This window comes from Trachinotus anak, unplaced genomic scaffold (assembly GCF_046630095.1).
Source record: "Trachinotus anak isolate AG129_WGS33_773 ecotype Australia unplaced genomic scaffold, CSIRO_AGI_Tana_v1 ptg000034l, whole genome shotgun sequence".
Classification (NCBI taxonomy): domain Eukaryota; kingdom Metazoa; phylum Chordata; class Actinopteri; order Carangiformes; family Carangidae; genus Trachinotus; species Trachinotus anak.
In genome coordinates this window covers 3,378,802-3,402,642 of record NW_027273885.1, presented here as the reverse complement: position 1 = coordinate 3,402,642, position 23,841 = coordinate 3,378,802, and the positions used below count along the sequence as shown (strand labels likewise).

The following is a 23,841-nucleotide window of genomic DNA, read 5'->3' as shown; positions in this document are numbered from 1 at the left end:
TATATAATGTAATATAATGTATATATATATGTAATATAATGTGTATATATATTATATTATATTATATTATATTATATTATATTATATTATATTATATTATATTATATTATATTATATTATATTATATATATTATATTATATATATATATATATATATATATATATATATATATATATAATATTATATGTATATTGTAATGGGAGGCAAACACTATCTGACAGGGGAACAGACTTTGACACAACACCGGTGTCCCGGCAGCGAACTGATCTGAATGTACTGCAGGTAACACACTGACTGTAGATAACTACTTCACACAACCATCCATCAAATAACAAACTATCACTTTTTTGCTTGTTGAACCAAACTGTTACACAACCTATAATAAAGTGATTAGACATCATTCACTGTGTTTGATAATCACACCATGAAAGAGGTTGATTCACTGAGTTTACAGAACAAACAACAACAACAATCAAACAAAAACAAAAAAAAACGTCTTTTGGTAGTAGTTAGTCATGCAGATGGTTTTTATTTTATTTGAGACATCTGTCTCTTGAGATTTTTGTCTCCAACCCACTACAGAGGAGGTACATGAGTTTTTCATTTACAAACAACAAAAAAACAACAACAAAAATTTCTGTCCACAAACAAAATCCTGGTTTCCTTTGATAATCCACATTGGATGTTGTGTGTATTATTTAAAGTAACAGGGACACTGCGTCAGAAACAACGATGCTGCTGTTAAATGTTGTTTTGGGCTGGAGGCACAAAATTTCAGAGATGGACAAATAAAAGTAAAAGTAACTGAACCAAGATCTCAGTTTTCCTCCTGCAAAAAGATAAAACCTCTAGCAAGGCAGAAACCTAAAGCTATGACCATATCTGTCTACACACACACACACACACACTAGAACAATATGCTGGTCTTTGCTGTGAAATAGCATGCTGTGCTCACTTGCGGAAATGGCTTGGGGTGTGTAAATGTGTGTGTGTTTGGCTTAGGTCACCATATAGGAATTCTGCTGTGGTGTGTGTGTGTGTGTGTGTGTGAGAGAGAGAGAGAGAGAGGACAGAATGGTCAGGGATTTAGGGGGTTGTCATTTCATAAAGAGGGCGATAACACCTGGAGGAGAATAAGGAAAAAGGAAAAAAGCATGGACTTGTGGAGAAAATATCATTATGTGTGAAAAGGTGAAGGAGGCAGAAGGGAACAGTTGTTATATTGCATGATGGGAAATGGCACAGAGGGACAGGGGAGTGAGGTGGAAACAGCTGGCTATCCAGCAGGAGGAGGGAGACAAATTGCAGAAGGCCTGGCTGTGGGGAGGGGAGCTCCCCTGGCTTAAGTACTCAGATCATCAGACATCCAGTGTGGGTCAGAGGGGGAAACATGATAGTGGAGCTGCTGAGGTTCCTGTAAACTCTCTGCTATCTCGAGGTCTTATTTACTGGCAGAACAAACCGGTGCACTCTTAGCATGGCACAGCACTGACAGGGGATCTTTGAACACGATACACCTATCACATTTGTGCACACATGAACACTTTGGCATAAGAACCACATGAGCATGCACATACGCATAAAGTGATATCTGCTGGATTGACTCTGCACTTGATGCACTCATATATTGTTTTAAATCCAGATTTCAGCTGCACAGCGTCTTAAATCTGCAAAGTGAAGTTGAACCTCAAGCTGCTTCCTCACCATAACCAAAGTTCAAGTATTGTATTTCTTCACCCGTGCTCTATCACTTCATTCATTCACATTGTTTCCCGCTTTCTTACTGAATGTGCACAGGATCCACTGATAAAGATTAGATCAATAATCTACCAAGTGCAATGTTTTGCCAGAGGTCAATATTGCTGCTAGCAGCTGCACAGTAAATATTTATACACTGAGGAGGTGTGGATAGGAACTGTAGGCCTGTGCCAGCATTCGAAACCTGTGTAGATATAAAGATGCTCCGGGAGAACTGGTCCTAAAAATCTTTATGATTCTAAAATTGTAAAGAAACAGTTGTCTCGGGTTTTCCATATCACTCATCATTAGCATTAGCATCATCAGCATTGCTGAGATATTGAGAAACTATCACATTTTACCTCCAGCTTTTTTAGCGACGAGTGTTATTTTACTTTTTTCCATTTAATTTTGTTGTATTTGGGGTATTTGATTCTACTCCTCTCACAGCACTGCTTGCATGGCTAAAGACTGGATAAATGCTGGGTAGGCCATATAAAAATGCATGACATCAGTTGAAAAAAGTGGACCTGTGCCCAGAGTCCAGGTCTGAATGAAACCCTGTAGCCTTGTAAATTAGGAATCAAATTTAAAGATATCGTCACCTCAGCCTATCAGCTGGTGGCCCCTTCACAAACCCAGGCTCTGTTCTACTCTACAAGTCACGTTTGGCTTTATTGGTGGACACGTGTGTATTGAGTGTTTGCTCCCTGCTGATAAGTGGCTAAAAGTAGGAACCATCATGTCACGATGACACTAAAATAAACCAAGCTGAGCTGTAAGGAACCGTGGATGGACAAACAGGACGTGGGTTTACATTTATCATCATCCTAATTTGTCCCTGATTTCTGCGAAGTAAACAGACAGCGCTGAAGCTGAGAGGGGGTTGACCAACTGCTTGGTCTGGTTTGCTCTTAGCAGCTGTCACCGTGTAACTGTGCAATGAACGAGCCATGAATGTGCAGATGCATGAACACAAACACGTACGCAGAGTCTCTTCTCCTTCCTTATTGCATCATGTTTGGAAAACTATAAAATGTTTGGATGAAATTAATGAAATTGACCAGAAAATGTTGGTCAGTCCTCAGTTTGAGAGCAGAGACACTGGAGGAGGAAGAAAGATGAAGGTAAAGATGAAGAAGAAGGTTTTACAACACTTCCTGTGTAGTCACACTGAGGTCGACATTGGACAAAAGTCCCGTCCCCTCTGAGTCCCAGGAGATTCTGCTTCATTGCCCAAACACAGCTCTGGCAAGATGGTCGCTGGCAAAAAACCCTCTTCACCGTCAGGGACAGACAAATAAAAACTTAACCTAAGCAGCTGTTGGATAACTTTCCTATCTGGATTTAGAAGCAAGGGTCGCCCCCACAGCACACTGAGAAGATGTCTTCTACCTTCAGAGGATTACCATGGAAACGAGCGCACTCATGTTTATTCACTCTTGCAGATGAGTCAGGCCCCCACCATCCGGTTCAGATTCCTGTCCTTTCTGAGACAGATCGAGCCAATCACAACCATTTATCTTAATGGGGCGGGATCGATACCGTTACAGACAGAGGAGCATTTCATGAACAACAAAGATGGCTGCCGCTGATGTAGAGAGGTCTGTTTAACACTGTTGCAACAGTATTAAACAAACTGTATATTTTCTCGAAACTGCACCTACAGCATTGATTTGGTAAAAGTTTAATGCAGTCGTTAGTTTACACTTTTTACAGGTTTGGTTGCTGTGATTGGTTGTAGGTCTATCCATCTGTGTCCAGATAGAAAGTTAGTCTGCAACCAATGATAAGCCCGTTTGGAAATTAAAAATGAGGTGAGAGGTTCAAGACCCATTTGCAAATGTGAATTGATCTGGTCAATGCAGGGCACTGTTTCCATCCTGAAGCTAAAGCTTGTTCCTGTTCCGCTTCCTCTGTTAGCTCAGTAGAGTCTTAGGATGTGTGATGCAAATGAAACTTTTACCAGAATATTTGCAAATGCCACAATATTGGGCGGTAATGTGGGACAACGTGACCCGGGAAACCTGTCTGTCCAAACAGCAGGAGGTATGAGGGAGCTGGGTGAGCAGCACCTCCTGTGTTTGGTCAGGAGGCTTTGTTGAGCTGTCAGAGGCATCTTCATCACTGACACTTTAATAAAGACTTTGTAGGGGTGAGGACGAGGTGTGGATGGGACGAGTCGGCTGGTGGGGGGGTATTTGATGAGGGCTGCTGGGAAACACACAGGGCACTCAGAAAAATTATTCAAGCTTTGTTGTGTCCAAAACATTAGATATGAAATTAAACAATGACACTGAGGTTAAAGTGCATCTTAAACTGAGGGAGTTGTTTTAGCTCAGAGTGTATCACCTGCTGACTCTGGCTTAATGTTTAACATACAGATCATTAAGTCATGATTTATACTTGGTGTCAAATCCTTTTCATCCCTGCAATGTCTGCTAAGGCTGTATAACAGACATCTTCACTTCCTGCTTGTTCATTTCCATCCAGAACAGAGTTTTAGCTCTGTATGAGAAACAATCTCCATCTAAACCTGAAGACACTTACATGATACATGACCATTTATGTACACTGAGCATGCCTGAGCCGGTGTAAACAGGAAGCAGATTGTCTACCCTGCAGTTGATTAGTTGCACGAAATACGATGAACGAGGAGCAGCAAAGACAGTTGAAGCATTAAAATACAGAATTTAACTGCACAACAGCTGCTAGCAAAGACAACAAGGTCGGTAACGCTAATATTTCATTATTCATGTTGTTTTCACCAGTGGTCGTCGAGGCTGATAAGACCCAACCAGAGAGCGACCATGTGTGTCGACATCATCGTTTTCAGAGGTCTCAGTTTTTGCCCATCTGGACTACAACACAACACTGGGGTTTTCAAAATAAAATGCAACCAGAAGTGTTTCCAAAAGTCTCCAAAGTAGTGTTGACAACAGGTGTAAATGTAACTAAAGAGATGCATTTTAAAACTAAAACATATCAGTGTGGACGTAGAGTTTTTTCATACAATACTAACGTGAACATCCTGAAACTCCCCTAAAGTGTATCTGTCTGTTTTTAATGAAGATTCAACTGGTGTGACCTTCTTTCATCTCTCTCTCTCTCTCTCTCTCTCTCTCTCTCTCTCTCTCTCTCTCTCTCTCTCTCTCTCTCTCTCTTTGTTAGGGCGACATTTGAGCTTCACTGGGCCTTTGGCTGGTGGAGGACTAGAACACTAGAACAATGGAGGCAGGCTGGCAGCCCTCCAATGATTGCCAGTGTGTATGTGAGAAATGTGTGTGTGTCACATAAAGACACACTCACTCACACTGTTATGAGTACCTAACTTTAGTACTTTATTTGCAAAAACAAATGCACGAACACAGAGATTGCCATCAAGACACACATGATTTTACAGTGAAGCCTTTGTGCTCAAAGCAATAACACAGCCAGCGTCAGCTACAGTAAGTCACAGTGACAGTCAGTGGCTTTGCATTTTACAGACCATGATACAACCAGCAGTATATGTGCAAATGTAACATATGGAGTGTGAAGCCTACGTTTGTGTGCACACAGCTACTGTAAAGTGATCAGAGATCTCCTCAGTTAGTGACGGAGGACTCCTGCTCTGTAATTTCCTCCCGGGATCTTTAGAGGAATCCTCTCAGAGGAGGAAAGACACACTCAAACCACCTGTTCTTCAAACACTGTACGTTCATGCAGACTGCAATTTCGGTGCTAGAGAAATCGCAGGGAACACCACTGTGGGTAGAGGGTGGAAAATATGCACAGCCTTTGAACTGAGAAGATATAAAATCCTAATTGCAGGTGAGAGCAGCTGAACAGGGAAAAGTTTTCTTCATAAACACAGTATGCCTAAATGTCAGTTACAGTCTTGGCTGGTGACAAGGTATGATTTCACGTGTGCTGACTGCAGTTTACAATAAAAGGGTTAATTCATGCTTTTGAGGTCTGTAACAACCTGTTGTTATCATTTTAAAAAAGCATCATACTCTCTGTTTATGGTGAGAGACACAGACCAGGTTCTACAGACCAGGAGGATGAAGACTTTTTATTTTGGACACTTTCTTTTTGTCCAGAAATGGTCAGTTTTGCAAACAACATATGTAAACCTAATGTTCTGTTTGGGATCCTGGAAACACTGGACCTTTATTAAACAGCTAAAACATACTTAAAGGTCCCATAATGTATAAAATGAGATGTTTGTGATTATAAAGCAGGTCTAGGTTCTATATTAATACTGTGAAAGTATCAAAGCCTCAGTCCACAGAGAAATGCACACAGCCTGTATTCAGAAACTGAGCCTTAAAACCAGCCGTCAGGACTTCTGGAACTTTGTGATGTCACAACAAAACAGGCACCGCTCTCAGCCATGCTTAAGCCCCGCCCACCTGGACCCACCATCCAACCTTGCAGGATTTGGTTTCTCTGAGTGTTTACCTGAAATCTGCTATATTTTTATTCGATCATTCAGAAAACAGTCAGCCAATCAAAAGATAGACTCACAGTCTCTCTTCAGATTGGCTGACTGACCTGTTGTTAGAGCTCAAGGGATAAGTGTGAGAAAGCATATTTAAAACTACGTTGAGATGATTTTTGGCTCTTAAAACTACTATGTTATTGGCTCATCTCTGAGCCAATAACCATAACTAATGTCACCATACAGGATAACATACTGCCATGTCTTTGTAAGCCAGCAAATTTTTGGGAAACAAACAACCAAAAGAAATATTTCTTTATATTTCAAATGTTCCCATCAGCCTTTACTTGTCTGTTGTTGGTTAAGTTACTGTTCAAGATGAAGAATCATGGAGGAAGAACAGTACAGTCTCAGTTCCTTCCAGGCCAACGATCGATGAGGAATAGGTCCTGCTAGCTGTGGGGGAGAATATCCTTTTTCACTCTTGTCCTCCCTCCTGTTTAATGTAGAGCTCCAACATATGGCAGCAATAGAGAACAACTCCTCCGTCTTCCCTGTCTACCTCCCTTCCTCCATCTTCCTCTCGTACCTTCATTCCTGGCAGTGAGGTAGAGGAGGGCAGGGCGACGTGGGGGAGTCTGACATGCTGACCCTCCAGCAGGAAAGAAGTCAGGTAAAAAGACAATATCTATCACCGCTATCTTAATTCCCGTTTCTAACTAACAGCTGACTGAAGCAGATAGATGGTGTGAGTCATCTCAGCCCAGTATCTGTAGGAGTTAGGTTAATAATGGACAAATCTGCACCTCATGAATTACATCCAGTGCCAGCATTCAGTGCAGAAAGTAGTGAATCTTTTGTTCAGAGAGGGTGGAGGTCACGGTGGTGGAGGGGTATGAAGCGAGTCCGACTTTCAGTTTTGCTCTCACATACAATTATAGTTAAATTCAGCTTTTTTTATCAACAGATCCACAGTCTTTCCTTAACCATACTGTAGTATAGGTGCAGATGTTGTTTAAAGGGGCCATTGGATGTAATCCGAGGTCTTGTAGATTTAATTTTGCTGCCCAGCTCAAGGGCTGAAAAATGAAGCCAACACAAAGAGCCAAAAACCGCAGTTCCTCAAATGATCACTAGAGTCTGGCTCCAACAGTGAGTCAGTCCCCATAGACTCTCATGTTAAAATGTCCAACAGCAGAAATAAACATGTTTACAGCCTGGGACAAAAAACAGTTTTGGTCTCTAGAGCTAACTAACTCCTTTATGGCAACTGTATAGAGGTGAATTTTTATATAACTCACCAGTTTAAGTTTTATTAAGGCTCAAAGTTCTGCATCATCGAGACTGTTTAGCTTTGAGTGACAGGTGGGTGAGTGTATCCTTGCCACAGTTGCATGTTTCTGTGCGACACATCCCCCACCTCTTTGCCCATTTTTGGATTAGCTGGGACCTAGGGGCGGAGTCAGGCACTGCCAAGATGGCAACAGTGGAGCAGCTCACTCTGAGCTTCAAAACCACACCTCAGAAACCTGTGGTGACATCACAGAGGCTATGTCCATCTTTGTTCAAAGTCTATGACTTTTAAACATATGAATATGTACTGGCCGGTCATTATACTAATAATGATGACTGACCTGTCCAGGGTGTAGCTGCCTCTCAAAGCATGCTGGGATAGATTGCAGCTCCCTGTGACCTTTAATAGGATAAATTGGTACAAAAAGAATAATATGCATGAATGGAAATAGTCAAATGGAAGATAATATGTGCAAATATCTAATGGAAGAGCCTACAAAACTCCAAACTGGTCCCAGTCTCATTAGTAGCAGGAGGGAAAGCGATCATTTGAGGTTAGAGGATGGAACCAGGCACCAACTACCCAGTGTTACTCATCAGCTTCAGCCTCACTGGTTCCCAGCTTCATCCCAACTTCAACCAGGGAGGCAGAGCCGCTCTCTGAGCAGCTGTTATGTTTGGCTGGACTGAAATCCTGCAGAATCTGAGTCCTGATCTCATGAATTACCAGACATCAGCAGGAGAAAACATCACTATTATCACCTTCTCCATCACACTGACTAACCAGTCTGCCCACGTCAGGGCCAGTATCGTGTTTATCCTTGGCCCTGAGGCCAGTCTGCCTGCGACAAGACCCAGAAACACCCACATAAAAACCACACAGCCTGAAGATCTCATCACTCTGAGATTTTAGATTCACAGTTTTGCAGAGGGGGAAGCAAACTATAGCTCCTTTTTATACAGAATCTTACCTACTGTATGCAATTTGTTCACATATGTTTCATATAGAGAATATCATGCACATTTTTCAGGTTTTTCTTTCCACTGCACACCATGATAATGCCTCTGTCTTTGTTGTTTTCCACTGTTGCACTGAATATAATATTCTTATTATGAAAACATGCTGCGTGGGAATACTCCACTGACCCTCTGCTCACCTCCTACACGCCATCATCTAACCTCTGCAGAGTTTACATTTTGAATTTCATCCTCACAGTGATTGACAGGCAGATAAATTAACTTTAGGTCATGTTCCTGCTTCTCCTGAGCCCCCAAATGCCCCAGGTAGCAGTTATATCTGGGTCACCCTTCCTCCTGCGGTGGGAGACTGAATGTCTGACAAAAACCTGAAAACTTCAGGAACCCCTGCTCTCTCACCCGTGACCCTGCACAGTGTCGCCCACCCTCTAAAACCGATTTTCCTTAAAGTGCATTCTGGGCATTATTCCAAAAACACTGGAGCTAAACGCAGCTAAATGAAATTTTTGTGAAGTATTCCCAGGGGGATTGAGCTGACGCAGCTAAAAGTTAACTTCCAGTACGGCTTACTGGTTCCAGAGGATGAGGAGGGTGAGGAAGGCGAGGAGGGTGAGCTGTCCCACCGGCCAGTCAGTTATTAACCTGTTTCCACAGAGATGATGACGGGAACATGGCCTATTGTCTGGAAGTCATTAAGAGAACCAGGGGTAGCCAGGGAGTGGCCGCATACCTCTGTTAAACCCCCAGCATGTGTACACACACACACACACACACACACAGACACACACACACACACACACACACACACACACACTTGTTCTCTCTTTAGCTGTGCTCTGTTTTCACTTTATTATTTTCTTCTGTATCAGTCCAAACCTATTTAACTTCTGACTAACAACATGTCTTTATCAGAGGGAGTCTCACCAAACCAGCATTAGAAATAACCTCGATAAGTTGTTTTCATTGCCAAACCACTTGTGCAAATTAATTACAGGGAGACACACAATCGAGTGTAGAGATGATTATGTAGTGATACTGTAAAATTAAAGTTTATCCAGACATGTTTAAAACTCTGTGAAAACCCTCTGTTATGATTCATATTTTGGTTTTTCCAGATAAAAATGTGAATACTGGGTCTGGAAGCTCATTTACTCTTACACCTGGATCAAGCCTTGTGCCCCGCCCACCACCTGCTTGCTCCAGGTTCACAGGTGGAACAGCAGAGAGTATCAAGCTGGTTAGACAAGGAAACATCAGTTTGTTGTGCACCAAATTTGGAGACTATCAGACTATCAGAACGGTTACTGTAGTTCCTTCTTTATGTTGTTTGTTAGCTTGTAACTGGCAGTGGCTGACACAGTGTTAGTGGTTATTCTAATGGAAACTCTTGCTCTGTGGTGACAATGTTTATGGTTTATTTTGTCCCGTCCCCACAAGTTGACATGACGTATATATGCACACAACCCGTATTCAGTCAACGTGCATTATATATGATGTATGAGTCCCTGGCTGTCTGAGACTGTTTTTATGAGTCTGCCATTGGTTCAATGCAGTTCAAGGTGGAAATACTCAGTCATATAACAAACATCATGTGGATGTTAACAAAGTTATAAGCTTGATTTTCATCAGAGGGGTCTTTAAAGTTAAGATTCAAAAGCCAGTACATATATTTTGTAGATATATCATTATGTAATTGTACATTTATCTGTGTCGAAACTCTGTTTTCTGTCTCACTCATGGCTGTATTAATAGCCACAAATGGGGAGGGGGGCGTTAGTGCCAGGAATCCAGCCTTAAACTGCGGGGGGAGATTGGGGGAGGGGTAGAGGGGTGAGGAAGGAGCCACAGAGGCAAAGAGGAGTATGTGGATGGATGGATGGATGTGTGGGTTCTGGTAGGCTTTGGATACACAGAGACCAGAGGTTGTACATGATAGCTATCAGGGACTGCCAGAGTTGGCTCAGCTCGGGGAGTCTGCACAGAGATCATGTAAATGTCAAATGTCTTTGTCATGGAGATAAACAACACAACACTCTGCAGTGTAACCCTGTGTCCAGCTGAACTTTCACACAGACCCACACACACTGTTACTCTTCCTTTCATCTGGAAAACTGAATGTGATCACTGCCTCTTCTCTTTTTTTCTCTGCCGGTGTCTTCACTCATGAAACAAGCAAATCAAGTTCAAAATTATAAAACCAGGCAATAAAACATTTCTCATGCTCAACATGATGTGGCAGAATTTCAGATTTCTGGATAATATAATTGTTTGAATACGTTCCATCTAAAGCATGTTCCTGCAAGTGTGCAGCTCTGCCATTATAACCTGACTATTACTCTGCTGACACAGTACATTCATGCTCACGCTGTCTGCAGCTCCTCTGATAATCTCCAACTTATTTATTATATTTTTTGTTTTGTTGATTTAAACAGCATTTAATCTCCATAATTCTTGCAGCAGAATCCTCTCTTATCCATTAAATCTGACTCTTACATCAAGACACAGCTCCTACTTCCAACTGAGTTCATATTTGTCTGAAAGCTGGTGATCATTTCTGCCATTACGCCGTTTTGTTATTTTATCTCAGAAACTTTATGCTGCAGGTGAGAAAGTTCAGCATCAAATCTGCCGCTGAAAACAATTAACTTCACATCTTAAGCTCAGTGCTGCTGCTGGACAACATGTCCTCTATCAGGGGCTGCGTCCTACCAACAGCAGCCACAGTATGTCTGCAGGCTCAGAGGTCACACTGTGGGCTGCACTGTAGATGAGATGTGTGTCCTCAAAAATGTAACTCGGCCTTTGGAGATAATGTACAAGAGCTGTGGGCTGCTTGTTCTTTTTTTTGGAGATTTTTTTGTTCACAGTGAACATGAAGGGAAATGGAATAGTTTTTAAAAAAAATCCATTTGCACTAAAAAACCTCTGCTGACTGTGACTCCTGCTCTCTGTCATAATTAAGTAATAAATACAGCACAGAATACAGTGAATGAAAAAATGTAAACACAGATACTTTGGAGAGTACGGATAAAATACAACACACTTGTGTTTAAATTAACATAAATTATTTGTATTTGTGTTGCAGTGCTGGAGTGAAATCTGGTATTTACAGTAAAGCAGGACTCCTGTTCACTTTCTGCATCAAGCATGAAGTTTACACTGTGAGGCAGACCAGATCACACGGATGTAATTTAGATTACTGTACAATTACTGTAATAGGAAGTTAACACTGCAGGGTGGCATAATCACAACCAAATACACACACAATGCACACATTATCTAAAAAGCCACTTAACCAAACATATTGTGCGTAGAACATGAATGTCATTGGATACGGCAAAACAAGCACACATGAGTGTTTTCACCAGTGTATGTGAACGTGCCCCAGCAGCCAGTAATCACAGTGTAATTCAGTTTGGACGGGGATCAGTACATCTAAGTGTCCTGAATGTACAATCTATCCATCTGCCTGTTCTCAGACTGTGACTAAACTAAAACACTGCAGGCTGAATGCTGCAGTGGTCTGCTGCTTGAGTGTGTGTGTGTGTGTGTGTGTGTGTGTGTGTGTGTGTGTGCAGATAAGAAACAGATAGCATCACGGTTGAATTGTGTAATGTTAGGGGGAGATGGAGCCAGTGGGTGCACAGGGAGGGATGGAGGGAGACGGAGTATCTGGAGGAGTGAAACCTGAATCTAACCAGAATTTACACCAACACAATTCAAAAGATCCGACCATCAAATAGCAGCGTAAGCACTCAGACAAAGAGACATGACTCCAGTTATGAACCAATATATTATCACTGTCAAATGAACTTTAATAGCCTGGTATGTAATTAGTGAAAAAATGAGGCAAGGGTGGAGACAATGGGCAGCAGCAGTGGTATTAAGAGAGCAGATGTTCCTCAAGATTAACACCACATTTCCAATAAATTCAGTTGCTTCCTGTAAGAATCTGTTGAAAATGATTTAGCCTTTAATTGCTTCCACTGTCCACTGCTGCAGCGCACAGTGTGGGAGCAGTCACACATACACACACATATGTGCATGGTAATCATTTAATGATATTAAACTGATGCATGTAGCAGCACAAAGCGAGCCTGTCCTTTGAGCCCGTATATAAGAAACAAATCCAAACTCAACTTTTCCATCTTCAGAAAACAACTCTTACACAACATGTGATGCAAGTGCCATATTGGGCCATAAATCAAGCGCAACCAGTCTCTGTCTGAGTGTTGATAGAGAACAGGTCACGACCCCTCTGACCTCACTGTGATAATCTCATCTGTTCATCTGCTAATGAACACACACACACACACACACACACACACACACACACACACACAGATACACAGCACTAGAGAAACGCACTGTGCCTAATGCTCTGCAGTGGTGGAGGTTTGAGTACAGGTGTGGTTTAGGTATTTGAGATTTCCTGACTTTTATTCCATCCACTGCTCCAAAATACTTGATCCTACATCTCCCATAATGCAACTCAATCGTGTCTTTCACTATACTGGCCCTGTCTAGTAAATGCCACACCCTGGTTGTACCTCACGCCTTCTGATTTCTATTTCTAGTCTCCTTTTCAAGCTCTGATGACCCTGATGACATCACTATGACATCATCAGGGTTAGCTTCTCAGAGGTCCACTTACTAGCTTTGTCACGTGATGAAAACTAATTGTCCCCATGACAACTGAGCAAATTCTAACTGCTGATGAAGACAATGAGATGTAGTTGAAAGCCTAGGAAAAGCTAGTAAGTGAACCTTGAGTTATTTTTTTAAGATTTTTTTTGTTGTCGTTGTTTTGTTTTTGGTCAAACTACTATTTCTGCTGTTAACAGCGAACTTTCAAGATCTCAAGTCTAAACTTGAATTAATTTAAACTGATCATCTGCATCATATCTGCACAAAATATTTAATAAGATTTAATTTTTAAAAAGTTTGAGCCTCTGGGGGAGAAAGGAGGACGTCAGGTGAGAGGCAGGAAGCAGAGGAGGAGGACTGAGAGAGGAGGGTCGATCCTGTAATCCCTCCATGCTCAATGTACTCCCAATGAAGCAAGAGAACCCACACAATGGCCCATTGAGACGGCGGCTTTGGCACCGTAATTGGCAACAGCAGTGTTGTCGGCAGACATACAGTATATGTGTGTGTGTGTGTGTGTGTGTGTGTGAGATGGGACACACAAAGGAGGAAGAGGAGACATTGTGCAGGAGGCTTAGGTCTTTGTCCTAATCCTAATCTTAACTAATTCCTGTTGCCCAGAACCATTAGAGGATAAAAAGAGCCACACAGCTGCCTCTTTACAAACCCCAAAAACCTTCCAGATGGAAACACACACACACACACACACACACACACACACACACACTGTTACGCACACAGCTGGGTTTCCATTCAAGTATTTTTATAGGAATTCCAATGTACTGAATCAGAAAATTGGAAAAAAGGCGGCAAATTATGACAGAGCTTCTCAAATATTGCAAAATATTAATCATTATTTTTACAAGGCAGAATGAGGGGAATATAAAAATAATAATATAAGCCTGTACACACAGTATGTTTCAACTCAGCTGATGAAAGATCATCAGATCTTCCATTTGGTTTCCATTTGGAAGGAAAAAGAGACGGAGACTGTTCATATATATAATTCATACAGGTCCATGCTGCAGATGTGTTTGGAGGTGAGTACGTGTGCACAGGTGTGTGTCTGTGTGTGTGCGACAGCTTGGCAGGTCACAGTGGGGATGCACAGTAACAGCTGGAGAGCAGGCTGGAGGACAGACACGCCTCTACACATCTCCCTGGCACAGACAACTTCAGCTTGGATCTGAGCCATTAAGAATACCTGCAGTGTGTGTGTGTGTGTGTGTGTAACTGTCAATCAGGCCTGTTTGAACAGCCAACCGTTCTTTCTGTGCTGCATCTCCCGCACATCCGTCTCTGACAGATGAGGTGAGGATGTGGCGGCGGCAGCGAGTCAAGATCTGACCACGTGGATAAAAATCTCATGAAGCTAATTGCCATGACGCGGCGCACGCACGGTTGAATCTGATCTGTGTGTCTCTGGACTTGTGTGCGTTTGGCTGACAGCGGGGGATCTCCCACGGCAGACACACACAAACAAAGACGCCGTTGTGTTGTTCAGCTGGGACCACATGATTTCATCCCTCTGTCGTATCCAACCACATAGTTTGGTAATTACAGATACAGGAGGAGCAGCTATTTGCATAATGTGCACATGTGCGTGTATGTTTTTACATTTTTTGTGAGTCTGAATTTTAGATATATGTGAAACAATGTGTCCTTAACCCAACGGAGATTTGAAACACACAGAAAGATGTGATGCTAAATTTAAAGTATTGTCCTCTGTTAGCGTATAATTTAGAGAAGTTAGGATTTAAACGTGTTTCTGATGTCACTTCAAAACAGTTTCCAGGTTGGAGGTGTTGTAATGGTGTTTTCTTGACTCACTTTGGGCCTTAACACCAAGGTTTGAACACCACAGTCTATGAGAGTAATGTGGCTGACCATGTTCATCCCTTAATGTGATGAACATCATCTTCTATTCATCTTCTAACGGCTACTTCCTGCAGAATAAAGCTTCATGTCACAGAGCTAAAGTCGTCTCAAACTGGTTCCATGAACAGGACAGCGAGTTCAGATCTGGATGCAGTAGAAAGCCTCTGGGATGTGGTAGAAGTTTTACAGTAGAGGCAGAGAATTTAGTCAATTCACTATTGATCATGTGACTGGGGTGGGGCAGGAAAAAAGTCAGCGGGCGCAGTCGGGACAGGAATCATAACAACAATAGGTCAGTTTTTATATATGCAGTTGTAATATAACACACACACATAAACACACGAAACAGGACGGGATGGGACAGGAATGTGTTTGTGGGAGTGGGATGGGACAGAGTGAAAGGCCACTCCCGTGTCACCCTGTAATTGGCAGCTTAATGAGCAGCTGACACATCTGCAGAAATGATGTGATCTCATGTCAACATGGAGCCGAGTCTCAGAGGAAAGTTTCTAACACAAGAACTGAGGTTACTGAGTCTTTTTAATCTGCCATTCAAACCAAACACTGGCTCTGAAGTACTTACAAAGCAAAATATCGTTATTATCCACTGTTAATTAACACAAAGTGGCGTCACGAGCTACAGCCTGTTCATGAAAGCTAACATTTGTTGTGAGCTTGAACTACACTGATAAATGAAGTCATTTAAGTAACTGTCATCATTACAGTTTGTGCACTAGAGAACACTGTCAGGTTTACTTCTCAGGGACCAGTAGAGTCTGACATAACTGCTTGTTGGATGGAGGGGATGTGTCCAGAAACCCCCTCCCCGAATTTCAGATTAGAGAGGTCTGTGTCTGACCATGTCTGTAAATTTCCAAAACCCACAATCCAACATTGACACCCACCTCACACCGTGATTGGTCAGCTGTTTGGAGGTGAGAGGAGCCGAGGATGAACTTCTCTCTCAGCTCTTTTTTCATCCATGACATAACTACAGGGCCCATCGATCATGTCTCACACGAGTGTGTAAAAGTTCACAATTTACACACGAAACTGCGACGCGTAACATAAATCTTCCTCTGGCTTCCTGATGTAACTACACCAAAGACACTGATGGAGGAGTGCAACGACATGCAGCCATTGTGCACAAGGTGTTACTGAATCTTTAGGTGTAATCTGTAAACAAAGACAGACAGAAACGTTTCTGAATGACGGATAGAGACAGAATTCATACAGGCCAGCCTTGAGATGGAAGCAGTGCATTACTCTACAAAGATCCTTTTTTAAACACAGATGGAAGGTGGAAAATTGGATTGTGCTGCTTTGAGAAGTTTCTGGGGAAAAAAGCTCTGGAGAGAAGATCTTGCAAATAATGCATAGTTTGGTTGAATTTACCATCGGTCTTGTCTTTGCAAGATCACAAATTCCTTCAGCACAGAAACGTGCCTAAACACATGTATACTGAATCGCCAAGGAATGGAAAGACAGAATAGAAAAAAACCTCTTGATTGTCCTCAGCTGGTGCATACTCTCCCATTTTTTCCTAAATATTTAGACAAAGGAAATTCTGACATATGACAGAATTTCCTTTCGGCTCTGAGAAACCAATAAATCTATAATCAGGAGAAGGCCAGGAAAACTGTACGCTCATCTTCAACTGGACGAGACGATGCAGCAGCCACAGGATGGATGTGAGCCAGAGGATCCTCTTTATGATTTCATCAGAAATAGGATGAGAAAAGGAGAAATCAAATTAAACAACCAGTCGTCCAAGCTGAACAATACGACCCATAGGAGTGTCTCTGAAATACTGCCCCTACAGCGGCAGGCGTATTGGACCTTGGTTGTCGTGGTTACAATAATAAACACACGGACTTTGCCCAAAGTGGCATAGCCACCTTTGTTGCCATGGTTACTATAATTATGGTCACGACTTGGTTAGGTTTAGGAAAAGATTTGGGTTAAAATAAGTACTGCCTAAACATTAGACAATGTTTGTTGTCATGGTTACAATAATAACAACAAACAATCATGGATAATAAACAACATAAACAGCTACTGTCACATGGGAATCAAACCACGACCCATCCATCCACCCCGACCTCCTCCTGACGTGGACTTTGTCGCTCTATAAACTACGTCATCGCACTTTTCCCTTCGCTCCTGTCATCATTACTACGACCACTAGATGTCGCCTAGCAACAAAATGTAACTATGGGTCATAATAACCTGTTGCACAGACGACCTATGGGCTCGTTTTTTCACAGAGGGACAGACTCAATGAAACACAATGACATGAACAGGGACAGTTACATCAGGACGTCCAGCTCCAGAGGACAAACCTCCATGAGCACCAAGGTGACAGTAAACATTTATTTAGATAATAACTCAGAAACTGCTGAGCACCACAACACTGACGTAAGGTAACCGTGATACGGACGTAACATAAAACCAGTTCTGATACACCCTCAGCATCTGCTCTCCATGAGCTGAGTAAACAGGTTTGTTTTCAGCTTGAACCTCCGGTTTTTTAATTTACTCAGCAGAGTTTAGAAAAACTTTCACAAGCCCCGTGGCTGGAATGTCCTCAAACCAGAGGCATGAAATCATTCAGGTGAAGCTAAAACCCCCAAAACTGGACCCAGGAGGTTCGTAAAGGATGACAGCGATGACTAACCACAGCCTACATTTCACAACACTGATTTCACATATTTGACTCATGTCTGAAAACCACAGGACCACAGCAACCTCACCTCCCGGGAGCCTGCTCCACTCATGTTACTGTACTTCATGAATCTTGAAGCATCCTGGTGGAGGGCTATTGTGCAACGCAGTGGCACAGCCAACGCTTTGTCTGACACATCCACGCAGCCAGGACGCAAACGGCCTCAGTCAAACTCACATTCTGCCTTTTTGCAACTGCAGCTTCCAAAACTAGAAAATTACACAGCAATTACTGGATTACCTCTTCTGCTATTTTATATTAAGTTTCCAACCATGTCGCAAAGTATCTGGCAGTGAGCTGTGAGGTGGTGGGTCAGTACAAATATGTCAAGAACTTCTATGTGCAGCTTCTTTTTTTGGATGAGATCATCTGATTCTTTAGATTTAGGCAGTTCTTGACATGTAAAGCAATGATTTCCAAACAGGGTGCTGGTATCTTTGGGCGGACTTCTGCAGGGAGGAGGTGGAAAAATTGCATCTGATTTTAAATTTAATTAAAAAAATAGAAAATGCTACTTAACTAGAAAATGTTCACTTATCAAATATCAAATATCCAATAACACTTGAACATTACATGTTGCAAGTGGGGATGGAAATAACTAAACGTGACAGATGCTCAGCCAGAAGCTAAAGGATAAATGGATAAAAAGCTCAAATGTCAAACTTCTGCTGCTCCAAACAGTTTCACAACTAATGGAAACTTATTTTACTCAGTGTGGAACCAAACCAACGTAGACGTTCATAGTTCAATTAGAGAAGATCTTGTGATGGGATCATGTTGACGTTCCAACCTATGAGTGCTCAGTACTCAGTCCTACATTATTACTACATGATTGGGTTGGACTACACCCATATTTGAAGTCTGCTTTCATTTCGATCTCAACTACACACCTGTAAAGTTTTGTGACTATTTGCACAGTTGTGATGTTATCACTGTGACGAATCTGTCCACAGACAGACAGACAGACAAACATATAAACACCTGCCAAAGTACTCAAAGCTGCCTCTGGTGTTCCAGTGACAGTGTTTCCAGGACCACATGATAACACACACAGACTCACAATGTGACAACTGTACAGTAATTATTGTAACCTTGTTCACTTTTATTCAATCGATAGTGTTAAATAACATTTAGTTTAAAATCTGTGCTGATGAACACCTGTTGGTGCATTAACGTGGATATGGAGGTGAAGTTGTAAAGGGACTCTGTCCTCTCTCCAACATGCAGTACTCACGTTAGTCTTGCTGGACACAGCGAATGTGGCTCGGCTGGAGAAGCGGGCGGTGGAGGGGCTGCTGCTGGACACTGGTCCTGTCACCATGGAGGAAACTCTAGAGCCAGCAGGAGGACTGCTGGAGCTGGGGGAGGATAATAAGGTGGCAGGGGGGGATGCAGGACTTGACTGACTGCTGAGGCTGCTGTAGGTCTGGGCTTGGCTCCCCAGGGTGCAGGTCTGGATGTGGAGGTGAGCCTGGCTCTGAGTGTGAGCCTGACCCTTCCCGTAGACCACCTCTTTTATCTCCTGATGATTCTCCTGAATGTCACTGAGGTGGTTCTTGTGATTCTGACTATAATTGTGGTTGTTGTTGTTCATCAAGGTGTTTCTGTCACACGTCATCCCACTCAGGAGCTCCACCTGTTGGGTCAGAGCCTCCAGCTGACTCCTGAGCTGCCGGTTCTCCTGCTGGAGCTGAGCCACCGCTCGTCCGAGGGGCCCGCTCAGGTTGGCTGTCTCCTCCAGACGACGCTCCATGCCCAGCTTAAAAGCGCTGACATCCATGTGGATCTCCCTGATAGCGTCCCGGAGAGTGTGCTCGTAACGGGCTAGAGCTGCACACACCGTCTCCCCCTCTGGAGAGGAAGACCGGGGGTGACACAAGTCCCCCATCTCAGTGAGGGTTGGGGCTTCCATCAGGACCGTTGTTGCCACTGTTGACCCTCTGAGGACCCTCTGTGACACTGGATAATGTCCAGTCAGTGTGCTGAGGGTTTGGCCTGAGGGGGGTGGGGACTGATGGTCAAAGGTTGGGAGGTGAAAGTTTGCAGAGGGGGGCAAAGGTCTGGTCTGTTTTATCCCCAGTTCGTCAGCTCTGTCCTGGGCTGGGACAGATATCTCACTTTGTCTTCTGTCTGAAAGCACAAAAGGGACAAGACTTGACCTTTAACTCGTGAGCAACTGTCAAACTCATAGATGAGGTCCTGAACGAAACTGCAGCTAAAATCGAAGAGAGTAGCAATAAAATCAAGACATGTACAGAATTATTTCATTCAGAATCCACAAAAAACTGTAAAACATCGCAAACCTGATTCAAACACAACTGAACTGAACTGAAGGGTTGAGTTTTTTAAGGAGTCAGAATGACAGACAGAAAGCTCACATCTCTTTAAGCCAGTTATGTTTCATAACGTCCATAAAACACAGCAGTGAAGTAACCTTCCCTCACAGCTGCAACAAACCTACCTCAGCTTTCCTCTCCGGTGTAGAGTTCCCTCAGCGCTGAACAGCTGTATGAGTGTGTGTGAGCTCTGCTCTACGCTGCCGCCTCTCTGGTTTGTTTAAACTCTCAGGTTGATCACTCCTCTCCTCTGGCCCAGAGGAGGGAGGAGAAAGGGAGGGAGAAAGGAGGAGTGGTGGAGTGGAGAAACAACACAGAAAGAGTAGTAAATGTGAGGGGAGGGGAGAAGGGAGGCGGCTTTTACATCCTTGCACTGTGTAAACTATTGGAAGAAGTCCGCTCCCCTCCTCCTCTATCTCCTCCTCCTCCTCCTCCTCCTCTCCTGTCTATCACAGGTTTGTCTTTTCCTGCTCAGTCAGTGCAGTATCTGTCTTTTCCCTCAGTGCTTGTCACCACCATTTTAACTGAAATACATGAAGAAGAAGTGAGGAAGTAGGTTTCCTGATATAAGAAAATAAAGGATGAGGCCTGCTGAGTCTATCACAGTGTCTTTAAATCTGTCATCTGATTGGACCATTGCACATACGTCATTTTAAAGCTGCAGTAATTAATATTTTTATATTAACAGTGGGTTAAATCAACAACCAGTCCACAACCTGAACAACCACAGGTCGTTTTCTTCAATGCTCTGATACGACCCATAGGAGTGTCTCCGGAAGTAACGCCCCTACAGCGACAGGCGTACTGGACGTCGGTTGTTATAGCTACAATAATAAACAAGCAGACTTTACTGAGAGCACTGTACGTACCTTTGTCACCATGGTTACCATAATAACGGTCATGGATTAGTTAGGTTTAGGAAAAGATGGTGATTTTGGTCAAAATAAGTACTTCCTCATCATTAGACGACCTTTGTTGTCATGGTTACAATAATAACAGTGAACGGTCATGGATAATAGAAACAACATAAACTGCTCCTGTCACATGGGAATCGAACACCGCTCTCCTGGGTCATATTCATCCATCCACCCCAACCTCCTCCTGACGTGGACTTTGTCGCTCTATAAACTACGTCACCGCACTTTTCCCTTTGCTCCTGTCATCATCACTACGACCACTAGATGTCGCCTAGCAACAGAATGCAACAGTGGGTTATAATCAAGTGTCAGCCCACCGTGACGTCACCTATTGGTTTGAGAACTGCCGTTTTGAAGCCTCAAGTTTGTAATTTGTCTGTCGCCATCAAGATTGGAGGAGAAGGTGGAGCTGAGGAGGAGTGAGGGGTGGATCTGACCTGCTCCATCACCGTGTGTGGTACAGTCTGTCAATCACACGGTGGCCCCACCCTAATATATACCCTGCTTTATTATCTATTTTCCTCTAAATGGGACCATAATTTTAAAAAATGAACATCATGTTGTATTGGAGAAGCTTTGAAACTACCGATTGACACCATAAAGTTATTTGGAAAACATTTACTGAGGTAATAAATCAAGTGGAAGTAGAGACATTTTCCCATAGACTTCAATACAATGAGACTCTGTTTACAACCAGCGGAGTTGCCCCCTGATGGTCAGTAGATCAAAGGCAGGTTTCAGGCAGTTTTCAGACCCAGAGTCTACATCCATTTTTATATACAGTCTATGGTCATAAAAACCTGCTGCAGGGGCTGTTGCCTGTTTCCTGTTAAGTAAAATGAATCTGTGCCAGCAGAGTAGGATCAATTTCTCTATCACATATGAATAGAAAGCAGTAGAGATTCAACCTATAGCCTGTGCATGGAAGTGTTCCCATTTCCTGAAAAAGCTCAGGTCGTTTCCAGCTTCTGAGGCTGAAGAGAAAAACTCAAAATTCTCTCAGAAAAAAGTCAAAATACTTTGCAGGTTAATCTGCAAAACTCAACTGTAATTTTTACCCTTTTTGATCTGTTAGTTCTGTTGATTCTTTGATGGATGTTGGATACATCTCGCACTCTTATTTTACTTGCAGGGATCAGCTGTGTTCAATCTCCACCTACATCTGTTTCAGTCCACACAAACTTTTTCCTTCCTTCTCCCATCCCCTCTCTCTTATTCACTGGACTCCATCTGTAACTCTCTCTCTCTCTGCTTATCTTTCCATCCCCTCGCTCTAATGGTATTTTGTTAAGATAAACACAGCAACAGGTCAAGGGGCAGCATTTCTGGTGCTGTGTCCTGTGATGTAGTGTTGGGTAAAATTATAAGCTGTGGAAAACAACCACAGGTAGACACAAAAGTTTTATCATGAAATTTCCATATCATTCATATAGTTTAATATATCATATAATATATACCATAAATGTAAAGTAAATTATATACGTAAATGCCCATAGAGGGAGTTGAGTAGAGTTTAGGCAGGTTTAGCTTCTACAGATGGACTTTACTTTTTTCTATTCTGTTCTCTTGTCGTGTGTGTGATGGCAGCACGAGACAGACATAAAGACGACCACCACCCTCCCCCTGTGTAACTGGACCCCAACAGAGCAAACATTCCACACTAGATAGCAATTGTGTGTGTGTGTGTGTATGTGTGTGTGTGTGTGTGTGTGTGTGTGTGTGTGCAACAGGCAGACTCATGCAAATACTTCAACCCACCCTCCTGCTTACCATCAACAGTGTGTGTGTGTGTTGAGGAGTGTGTGTGATCTGTGTGAGACAGAGATGAGGAGGGGGCTTGGTGTGGTTGGTGATTTACTGGAAGATTGTTCCCCCTCCTCTCAGTCTCTCTCTCTCTCCCTCGCTCACACACACACACACACACACACACACACACACACACACACACACACACACACACACACACACTCACAACACCCCTTCAGGGTTTTATGTGAGTATGCTGGGGGCAGTGCAAGACACATGTGGCAACAAACCACTGTAGAGGTCAGAGGTCACAGGTATCAGCTTCATCGGTCAGCTGAGGTTTTTAAAAACGTTCAGTGCTGTTGTATCTTCAAGAATCCATCTTACCAGACTCCAAGCTGTCGGCTTGTGGCCAAACCACAGCGGTTTGGACCAATCAGCATCCGACGAGGGAGGAACTACCGGCAGCTACGAGCGTAGCCTAGGTGAAACGACAGTAAAATGCTACTGCTAAAGAGTATAGCATAGCTGCTGCTATAGCATCAGTTCTATCAGAACTGGAGAGTATATTCATTGAAAGAAGAGCAGGGAAAGACACTGAAGACTGTTCTCTTTCCTGATTGGCTTCAGCAAGAGTTTGATTTACCAAATGAAACTTCTGGCCCAACATATGCCTGGGTCCTAGGCCAACAGACTTCCACATATGGGCAGAGTCTGGCTGTTATCCTCTGGTATTGACCAACAGCCAGAAGTTTACCGTGTGTGCGCCAGAGCCGGTCCAGATGTGGAAGTAGCATCTTACAATCACGCTGTATATGGCCCTGAATCACAGGCTGGATTTATTTTGCTATCTGGGATGCAGCATCTGATTGGTTAAAGTTAGCCCCTGAGACGGTGATAGACAGATGGTTCATCCAATCACCTGCAGTGTAAGTTTCCAGTATCTTAGACTGTGTCCACATTAATGCAGATAAATATGTGAATGTATTTTCCTGACTCTGCTTTCCATCCTTAAGTTGAACTTTTTGAAAATGTTGTCAAGTGGAAACAATTGAAACTCTGGTCTTAAACACACCGATGTGCACTGTAGTTGTCAACCTTGCACAGGCACGTTTCTGTGTTTCAACAATATTATAAAGCCAACTTCCTGTTACCTC

The 23,841-nt window shown here is 42.9% G+C and overlaps 1 protein-coding gene across 1 annotated transcript in view; it reads right to left on the bottom strand.

Moving 5' to 3' along the window:
* The window catches only part of smtnl (smoothelin, like), a 31,402-nt gene extending 10,952 nt beyond the window's left edge, over window positions 1-20,450 (bottom strand). The window contains exons 1-2 of the mRNA XM_071471691.1: window positions 20,147-20,450; window positions 18,920-19,815 (exon numbers count right to left, since the gene is read on the bottom strand). Of these exons, the coding sequence (XP_071327792.1) occupies window positions 18,920-19,597 (678 nt within the window). The 5' untranslated portion in view covers window positions 19,598-19,815; window positions 20,147-20,450. The remainder of the gene's footprint in view (window positions 1-18,919; window positions 19,816-20,146) is intronic.
* Between the last annotated feature and the right edge of the window lie 3,391 nt (window positions 20,451-23,841).